Source organism: Atheta coriaria, unplaced genomic scaffold (genome assembly GCF_025399875.1).
Source record: "Atheta coriaria isolate IRGN ID8LTWV9N9 unplaced genomic scaffold, Caltech_Dcor_3.1 hic_scaffold_1_pilon, whole genome shotgun sequence".
Classification (NCBI taxonomy): domain Eukaryota; kingdom Metazoa; phylum Arthropoda; class Insecta; order Coleoptera; family Staphylinidae; genus Dalotia; species Dalotia coriaria.
The window spans coordinates 52,004-62,316 of NW_027045443.1; the positions used below are offsets into that span (position 1 = coordinate 52,004).

The following is a 10,313-nucleotide window of genomic DNA, read 5'->3' on the forward strand; positions in this document are numbered from 1 at the left end:
CACGCAATGCACATGTAAACATAAACAGCGCAATTTGTCCTATTTTTTCCGGCGCGCGCGCTATTAAAACGCGCGCGTAGGCGAGTATATTCTGCTTTTGACGGATAACAAATGAGCGTAGACGACGGGTAGCAAGATTCGAAAAATGATCAATCGAACGGGCTGGAGAGACGAGCGCCGCAGATAGAGACAGGCGTCGTTAGATGCTGTCATGCTATGCTAAATAGCAGCGATACATCAGAATGCATGGTTTTGGGGGCCTGCGTGCGGGGGCGGCAAGTGGAGATATTCAATGTTTAACATGCCGCACACCGACGCACGCGTAAGCCGTGGGCTTACACGTCGCAGACTGCGAAACAGCTGAAGGCGTAACACGTACCATCATGGCCCGGTTAACGTGGAAAAGTGGCTGGCGCCGAAGACGGGGGGGTGCGGAGAATATTGTAAACAAGTTTATCCGCGCGGAGCGGCAGCGAGCCTTCGGTTTGATTGATGTTTTTCGCTGACTTTCTCCGACTCGCAAAGGGTTCACCTGCCGTGCGCTGTGAGTTTCGGCATCTGCATGCGCGTCTATTTCCGCCTCCGCCTGCCTTCACCTTTTACCTTTCTAAGCTTATTTGCAATGCGTTCGGTAAACATTTTGAGGAGCTACTCGAAAGTAGGATCTGCGAGTACATATCCACATATGTGATGAAGTATCATGCCTCAAAAGTTATTCACGTTTTTTTTTTCTTCTTAGTATTACGATAAATTAACTTAAATCACGCACACTGAAATGAATTCCATTATAGAAAATGTGCCGAGGAAATCCTGAAAAGCAGAAAACGAAAAACATTTATCATTCGAAAGGAAACAATAAACCTTTTAAAAGTTGCGGTGTCTCAACGGGTTTTTTCGGGTACTTCGGGGCGGTGTAAATCAGACGCGCGCTGTCACATAAAAGAAGTGTTAAAAATCTGCCTGACCTCCGCGCCTGCTGAAAACCTCCGGCGTGTGGCGGAACGCATTCACCAGCGCAGAGGTGAAAACTTCGTATTTCGACGATGGCATCTTCGCAAGCATATTCGGATTTCGCCTTATCGCGCGCAAGTGCTTACGTCCTTACGTGTTACAAGTGCATTTCGGTTTGCCTTTCAGGATGGTTTCCAGTTGGCAGTTTAACATCTTTTCACCTTTTCAGAGGCCGCCCGCGCGTAACTACGGCCATTCGGATGGGCGGGCGGTGGAAAAAGCAAAGGCGCCGGCCAACACGAACATCGAGGACACGGAAAATCCGGCGCCTCTGCACATTGTGCGCCGTTAACCGACACGAAATCGGAGAAATAACGAGAAGTCGACGGCGGACACGAAAGAGGCAGTGCCCCACGCGTTGCAAACGCCCGCAACTAAGTACGAATGCATTAAGAGACTAGCCGGCATACGGACGTAGAGGGTGGGATTCGCAAGTCGAGTTGCAAGTGCACGATGGGTCGGGTCGCAAATCACGTCGGAATACGGTCGAATTCCGGCGGTCCGCAACCACGACGCGTCGGTTTTTATGATTTTCCATCGGCGGCGACGTGCGCAAAATTTCCATTTGCAGGCGCAACCCTTAATACCGGTTTTAATAAAGCGGCGATTCAATGTGAAGAAGTTATTTCGTCGTGCAGCGATATTTTGATGTTTGCCTACGGCGAATTTCCGTGCGGAAACGCGGCAAGAAAGCGCACCGAGTGCGGCTTTTCGGGCTTTTAATAGTGGCGTGTGAAAATATAAAAGGAGGCCACTATCCGCAGGGACCACTGTGCGATTATTTATATCGTTATGTCGCCGTGGCAGCCGCAGCAGCCGATTTCCACCACACCTTCGGAGGCGCATAACAACTAGCTTTATGAAACGTGACTTTTGTGCATTTTCCACGCCGCAGTCGGGAAAATGGGACAAATGCAAAAAGCGGCTTTAAATTGTAAACTGCAAGAGTCGCCCCGGACGCGCAACCGCGTAACTCATTGCGAACGCGACGCAAAGAAAATAGCAAACGCGTCCGAAATAATGATTTTGTTTTGCGCGTGGACACTACGAGGATGAAGCGTGGAATACGTTCGGTTTTCAGTGGTAACCCGATAACCGGCAAACTTTTACACCTCCATATCCCTGATCTGGATATATCCGAACAACCTAATCCGATTTTCACTCGGGGCGCCCGGCCCGCACCAACTCGAACACCCATTCTAATTCCGATTCGCGCTGCGAACTATATGCCAACGACATGGATTTACGTTATCTGCTAAAGGACTACTAAAGTGCTCCCGAAATTCTACCAGTGTCAATGCAACCGCCGGCGCGCCCGCAAACGTTAATGTGATTATTATATAGCAACGACTTTTCGCTCGAAACGAAAATTATATTTGGTCAAATTGCACTTTAATAAAGCGGAGCGCTTCCGTGCTTATACGCCGCGCCTGTGACAAAAGGAGAACGCTCAAGTTGCATGCACAATGGCGGCCGGCAATGCAAACTCACAGTGCATGGCTTTTGTTTGGTGTTTTAATTGACAAACGTAATTTTCCAGCATAATTGATAAAATATAGCTAACACATTTTCAATTTCACTGCGTAAACATTAGATTTTCGCGCTCGTAATCAAAGTTAATTGAATATTTAGTTCAATTAACCGAATAAACATGCGAGTGTTGTGTGCATACTGCAAACTCTAATCTTCATAGTTGAGTTAATGTCAGCGGATTGAACTTTGAACAAGTTCTTTGTGCAGTGCAGCAACAACACAGAATATATTCAATTATTCTTACCATAATATATTGCAACCACACACACACACAGATCAGTGTAACTGTAACCGACCATTCTCTTCGATTAAGACAAAAAGAATGAAATAAATCGTTGTTGAATGACAGCTGTGCCTGTCATTGTCAATGCGATGTCAGCGCCACCTCGGTGAATTCAGCAAGCTCCAAAAACCCCTGAAATCGCCACTTCCCACATCACAACTCAGAACAATTGAATTTTTTATTGACTAACAAGAACTTTTCAAGGCACCGACGTTTAATTACGATCCAAGTTTCAAGTCCGTAATTAAAATTGAAAACAAGCATTTTATTCGACTGTTTTCGAAACTTTTTGCGTGTTTTCTATTCGATTTCGCGAATTGGTAAACCGATCGCACTGCAGGCACGCACACAGCTGCTACCAAAATATCGTAGTCGGTATGTATATAAAAGCACCAAAAGAGACACCCAGAAAAAACAAAAAAGCACTCAACGAGTTCGTCTGATTGAATGGCGGAACCATCGAAATTGGATCCAAGCGACGTAATTTCGCAAATTCTACACCAACTCGCAAACAAACCTACAAAGCTTTCACTAAATGCGAAATTCTTGCGATAAAATCGCAACGAACGCACATTGCCATTCATCGCCGATGGTAAGTTATGAATTTCGGTGAATTGTGACCTGCGGCTGGGTCGAATGTCATTCGCGAGACCGCAGTTCAATCGTTATAATTGACCGCATCGAATTGTTATTAGCTTTACGATTTGATTAGCAGCCGCGAGACGCGATTGCCCCGCGTTGATTGAAATTAATGCCGCTTTTAATGAGTTTGTTGACAAATCCGGTATTTATGAAACGGGCCGTGAGGGTGTGCGGTGTGATCGCTGGCGCGTGTTGAAAGGCCCGGTGAACGACGCCGCAAAATGCCGATACGTTCGGGCTGCGATACATTTATCCCCAATTCCGCCCCTGCCGGCCGCGCCTGGACAGGTTTTTCCCTACGCTGGCATCCGAGGGGTGGACAGGGCGTTGAGTCCCGGGGTGATGATGGTGACGTTCGGCGAAAGTCATGCACTAAATAGCTTTCGATGCGAGGATTAATGACTCGGCGCGTATTAGTGTGTAGTGTCGAGTTGGGGAATTGCGAAACGCAAATGTCGCCGAATGTTTGTAGTCGTTTGCATTTGACACGACAACATACAGGCTGTAACAAAACAACAACATCCAGATGTAAATTTTCATCAGTAAGTTCAACTAACACGATATTTAACAAAAATCCCTACTAATATTATAAATGCGAAAGTCCTGATGTTTGTTACACTTTCACGCAAAAACTACTTAACCGATCATCATGAAAATTCGTACACATATTCTTAGTGGTCCCCGAATGGTTATAGGCTACTTTTTATTTAATAAAAAAATTATTTTTTAAATAATATAAAGAAATTGTTTAGCCAATAATACCTCTGCATCTGGCTATTTGACTACTTTAACGCCATCTAGCATTCCAGCAATGAAGCTCAAACCTAACTACTGTAGTACCATCACACTGTATTATCACACTGTATTACCGACAGCTACGTCAACATCAAATCCAATTGACTACACTATGGAGACTGTACACTATACTTCCATAGACTATACTTTCAGCCATTTTAAACTTCCCGCCATTCTACTTCATTGTAACTTCTTCTGTGACTACAGACGCTTACGGAAGCAACTTCCTTATTTTAGATATTCGCGAGCAAAGCCGCGGGTTAAAGCTAGTTCATAATAACTGCCTGGAATAATGAATTGTGATCATAGAAAATTAAAGGATGGATCAGTATCACTCCCGATATGATTGGAGCGTGTCGGAATCTATAATGGAATTAAACCAAAACACGACAAGATGGAAAAGGTAAATAGCGAATATGGTGAAAGAGTGGCAGGCACTCAGCCACTAACGTCGATCCTTTATTTACTTTGCAGGAGGATTGCAAGTGTCAATCCAGCGGCGCGCGCGAAGGAAAAGAAAAGAAAAACGTGGTATCGACGCGCCGGAAAATGGGACGTCAGGCAAGTGAAATATTAATCTCGTTTTAACAGAATGTTTACCGAAAAACAGACGGCTAAGAGGAATGCGACAGTTTCGCGTCGAAGGGACGAGGATGCCGTGAGGGAATGCCGTCCGAGGGTGGATTGATACGAAGATTGGGTTCGCCGAGCGCCGGCATTAGACGGCGACATGTCTAAGACCCGCCCGAAACACAATAATACGTCGGAATAAACGACGACAAGACATGGGTAACCGATCTTCTGCGCGCACACTAAAATGTGTATATTAGACATCGCCGCTAGTCTAGTAACACACTTCAACTCGTAGGCTGATCTCGCATCAAAATTGAATCAATAAAATAGTACGAGGTCTTTATCTCGCCGGGTAAATCTCGGGATTTATCTTATACCAATTTCAATATATTTGTGTGGATCTGTCGAAACTACTACGGCAATTTCCGGAGGACGAGCTGCGTCTTAATACAAAACGACTTACGAATTGTGGGCCTCGATTCGAATCTTTAAACCACAGCCGCCCGCGGGCCTGCGGCGAACGACGAACGTTTAGCATCTCGCTGGGCTTTTCTCATTTCTTTCCGGCTTATCGCGGTACGCGCCCCCGCTTTGAGTGGAGTTCACTGCGCCGGTGATAAAATACCGCTCACTACATTTACTATTGGTTAAAAGCGAATTTTCCGCGCGCTAAGGACGATAATTCAGACCGGCCGGCGATAGGTATTCGAAGACACCGGAATGACCTCGGCGTGTCGTCGTGCTTAACCTATTTCCAGCCGCCCCCGTCCACCGCCCGCCGGCCGGCCGCGTGTAATGGTTTTCCGATAGCACGAGCGCTCGTAGATTTGAGATTCGCCCGCCGTGGACGCGCCATTAGGCGCGGGTGTTCTCCTTCGGCGCGGTGTCTTTGGGGCGCACCTCACCAACGGATGCGCCCGCCGATAAATTCGACACTAATCCAATATATGGCATAAAGAGCGCCCGCCGTCGCTTTTATGCGGCCATCCGATATCCAACTTTAGGAAATTAATTAATTAAGCTATTAATTACCGATAAATATGCATCGGGATAAAAACTTGTTATAATTTGACATTACAATAACGATATAAACAGTCCCATGAACAAAATATTACTAAAACTACTTACTTATTAATAATAATAATAATTCTCTCGCGTTTTCTTAAAAAAATCGTAAGTATTGCAAATGATTGCACAAAAAAATTAAAATTAAAAAAGTTATAAAGTCTACATGCTACAAATGGAATGAAAAGTTAAAAAAAGTCTTGAACATTTTAAAAATTAGGGATCTCCATGGCGCAAGTAACGACGACCACGACGACGCTTCCTATAAACCTCATGCTCGGCCTCAAATTGGCGTATTTCATATGGTATGGTCTAAACAAAAAAAAAACATCTTCATCATGCAAATGCAAAACAAAAACAATAAGCAAACATTACTTGTCTGTGTTTCTCAAGAATCTGAATCAGACCCTTAGCGTGTTTGGCTTCCTTATAGGTGTAGAACGTGATGGCGGTACCCCCAGCCCCCGGCCTGCAAGCATACCTGATACGATTCTCGTAGTCATCGATATGCACCGGAAAATCAAAGTTAATCACATGCGTTATCCCGGGTATCTCCAGCCCACGCACGGCGGCGTCGGTTGCCAGAATAACCGGCACCTCACCACTGTTGATGGACGCTGAGGCCACATGCTGCACCTGTTCAGTCACCTCGTTATCCTCTAGAATACGTACCGCGCTTACGTAGTTCACCAACAGTTCAGAAGAGATATGATTGGAGCATTGCGGTGAGTTAGTGAATACAATCATGCGTAGATCAGGGCGCTGGGACTTCAAGTCCCTGATGCATCTCAGCAGGACCAAGAATTTATCCTCCATGTCATGATGGTGGAAGAAGACAAAGGCTTGAGTCACAGGAGCGACTGCTGCGAAGTCCACGCCGATGACTACCTGGACAGGGTTCCTCATGCAACTAGCAGCTAACTGACGCAGGTTCTCAGGCCAAAAGCAGCTGGTCATGATGATTTGACGATCTGAACGGAGTTTGGACATGGTATTACGGATGACTGTGTCAAAACCAGCGTTCAACATGCTATCGACCTTGTAGAGTACCACGAAGGACACTTCGGAGATATCGATGTACTGGGCTTCGATAAGATCATCCAATCTATCCGGGGTACCGATGAGAATCTTGCAACCTCTCTTAACATCCCGAATTTGTTGCATACGGTCACCTTCACCGTAAATTGCAACCCTACCAAGAGACAAAAAAAAAGGCTTAAAACCTTTGTTTGTTTAACTGCGGGAACTTACGCGTTAATGTTTGGTAGCTTAAATTTTACAACGAAAGCAAGAAGTTGATCAGCAAGTTCCTTGGTAGCGGTCATGATAAGCACATGTGCACCTGGACGCGTATTCAGTTCCGGATGACGTAAAATATGCGCGTAAGCCGGAAGAATAACAGCAAGGGTCTTCCCTGATCCAGAATCACTAATGGTAATCACATCTTGGCCACGAAGCATCAAGGGCCATGCTTGTGACTGCAAAGCAAGCGGTCTTGCATACCCTGTCTTCCTCAACACAAGACGTATATCGGGAAAATTGGCAAAAGCATATTTGAATCTTGGGATGGGATTCGGGATATGCACAGCTTCAGTTGTTGGTGGTATGCCTTCAGGTATGATCACGTGAATGTTGTTACTTCGCCGAAAGCTGATCACCTCAGTGGCAGACATGTTCGCCACATAAGGATGCTCGGTGTATATGTCACGGTACACCGGTGGGTACCTTTCATAATAACATCTCCCACCATTCTCGGGTAAAGCAATGGCCGCGTCCTCTTTGGCAGGAGGCACATTCGCCACTATTACATGTTCTGCGTTTACATCCGACGCAATCAATGCAGCCTTTTCCAAATTATTAGCTACAACCACCTCGGAATCATCTTTTTCCGCATCCACCAGAGCAACGATGAATTCATCCTCGGTGTACAAGTCTACATACATCAGGTGGGAATTATCTCCAGCCTCGGTATTATTATTAGTGAAATCGTCAAGTGCCTCGGCAATAGATGATTCTTCATCATGCTCAGGCGATGTTTCCTTGACGATTGGGGTTTCAGCAGGTGTCGCCGGTGGGGTTGCTGGTATTTCAGACTCATTCACGCGCCACTCAGCGCCATTCTCATCCAAAGGCTGTCTTGATAATTCATGTTCAGTACTTTTGGATCTACCGCCCCTGCATCTACGCCTACGTGACCTTCTCCCTCTGCCTTTTTTCACACCACCAAGTTCGGAGTTTGTGGTCACGTTGCCCGAGTCTGATGTACCTACCACTTCAGGTGGTGGTACACCTGATTCATTCTTGACCACCGGATGGGTTTCCCATTCCATTGTCTCAACATGCGGTTGAGTAATAGCGCATGCATGATCATTGGGTACTGATTACGAAAACACGTGTCAATGATTTAAAAAAAAAAACAAGAAAAACATGCAGAGACTTACCAGTAGATGATGGCTGTGCTGGTTCCTCACAATGGACATCACCTTGTCCAGCTTGCTGGTCCCGTCCATCTTTTTCAACGCTGCCTCGTGGTCGACACCCGTCCGCCATTTTAACCTATTGTTTCAATTCTGAACAAAAATTAAAAAAAAGAGAAATGAACGCGTGTTGCACCGACGCAATCAAAATCACGAATAATTACGAATATGCTCGATATTGATAAATAAAGTGGTAATCATTAACGGTTAATGTTACTGCTTCAAATTGCACACGCGACCTGATCCTCCAACTAACTAGCAATAAGTGAACGAGGTATTCTGGAATCGCAACGAAGTCACTTCCCTTCCCCCTTACTATTTTCGCGACTATTCGACTGCAACAGGCCAAGTTTTTTTTGTTTTTATGAATACGATTCAAAATTTGCGTTCTAGTGGATGTAGAGCTTGCACCAATCACGAATTCTGGCGTCGGGCAGCTGGAAAAATATCTACGCATTGACTTCGTCCGGCACACCACACTATCACTCCAGCTCGTTTATTTGTTTAGCATTTTTTGTTAACTGACTCGTGACTTGTTCTTGCCGTAATGCTTAAAAATCACATCAGTCCGATTTGTTTTCGAAAAGATTTCAAGGGGAGCATATTGCTGGCCGTGCATAATGTCTTGAAAGAGAATAGCTAATATCGGCATGTGACGGATTGAGAGAGATCTGAGGGGATGAGCGAAACGAACAGGATGAACAAATATGATTGTGTAGGAGATTACGCAGTGGAAAGGCAGACAACACTGGAAGTAATTAATCCTTTGGTTACAACTTAGTAAACATTCAACGCTGAAGCGTAACTTGAGTAAATACAGTGCGAGCCGCGCCGCCGCCGACCGGGCACCACCGGAAGGTAGGAACTGTTTTCGCAACGGCGTAATTTTATTTACATTACTTTTTTCCGCTCGGTGGCAGAGAGGAAAGCCGGCAAGAATAACAACGTGCGCTCATTATACTTCAATCGATGTAAGCAAATCTAAAACGTTTCGCACAGAAGAGTCTTTTGTCGAGATCATTTGTGTAAGTAAACCTCTCAGCGCGCGCAACTAATGCAGCAGAAATGCGCCCGTCCGTCGGCGTTGCCGTTACAAAAATGAAAGCCTTCTTTCTGCATAAACGTCGACATGAATAGAGAGGCGGCGAGGCGAATAAAAACGCGATTCGCTTAGCATTCGAAGGATAACAAATGCATTTGAAGGGCCGACGTCCGCTGACGTCAAACGGAAAGACTTTTTGTTTTCGTCGCGCGCGGGTAAATGAAAATTCACAAAACATGCAGACGATGATGTGACGTGCGCGCAAAGTCGACGGCGGACGTGTCCCGATAAAATTGTCCAACGGAAGACGACGAGTACGCGAAATCTCGCGCGCTGCCGCCGCCGCCGCCAGTCCAGCAGATGGTCCTTCGCCCAACTGTTACGAGTTTAAATAATGTCGAAAGTTTCGCGTGCGACGCTCGCTTTGCTTTTGCCTGTTTTGTTTCGAACTTGCATCAGCCTGATAAAAGTTGCGCGAGCCGATAAAGCGGAAAAATCTAAATGAAATATTGTCGCGTAAACAACATTCAAACACACATTTGCGGCCAATTAATTCAAACGTGGACGCTGGAAGATTTTCGACTGGTGCGCATTGGGGGAAACAATAAAAACCCGCCGCCACACTCCACGCTCCACGTGGCTTATTGATGTCGAAACTATTCCGAAAGTCGTTAGCATTTCGCGGTCGGGGCGGCGAATTTCGCCCGAGCCGTGTTCTTACATAACAACATAACTTTCCGCATTTAATCTTAAACCCTTTTAATAGCCGGCCGCCGCCGGCCCGCCCACACCCGCGTCTTTGTCGCTCTGCGGTTACGGTTGCGTACGAGCGTGTCGGCGGATTATGCGCGACCCGCCGACGACGGCGCGCAGTTTATCACGCGGAAACTGC

At 46.0% G+C, this 10,313-nt stretch overlaps 1 protein-coding gene across 1 annotated transcript; it reads right to left on the reverse strand.

Moving 5' to 3' along the window:
• Positions 1 to 5,916: 5,916 nt before the first annotated feature.
• Positions 5,917 to 9,269, reverse strand: LOC135793345 (uncharacterized). Its single transcript, XM_065304266.1, has 4 exons — positions 8,344 to 9,269; positions 7,154 to 8,279; positions 6,278 to 7,094; positions 5,917 to 6,214 (listed from the first exon to the last, which is right to left on the reverse strand). The coding sequence occupies exons 1-4, from the start codon at positions 8,450 to 8,452 to the stop codon at positions 6,119 to 6,121; spliced, it is 2,148 nt and encodes a 715-aa protein (XP_065160338.1). The 5' UTR covers positions 8,453 to 9,269; the 3' UTR covers positions 5,917 to 6,118.
• Between the last annotated feature and the right edge of the window lie 1,044 nt (positions 9,270 to 10,313).

Bases quoted from the DNA above. Each gene is read 5' to 3' on its own strand.
- LOC135793345 (XM_065304266.1), bottom strand. From the start codon at position 8,452: ATGGCGGACGGGTGTCGACCACGAGGCAGCGTTGAAAAAGATGGACGG. The intron at 8,280-8,343 runs GTAAGTCTCTGC...TTTCGTAATCAG, and splicing joins AGCACAGCCATCATCTACTG to TACCCAATGATCATGCATGC. The intron at 6,215-6,277 runs GTAATGTTTGCT...TTTTTTGTTTAG, and splicing joins TTCTTGAGAAACACAGACAA to ACCATACCATATGAAATACG.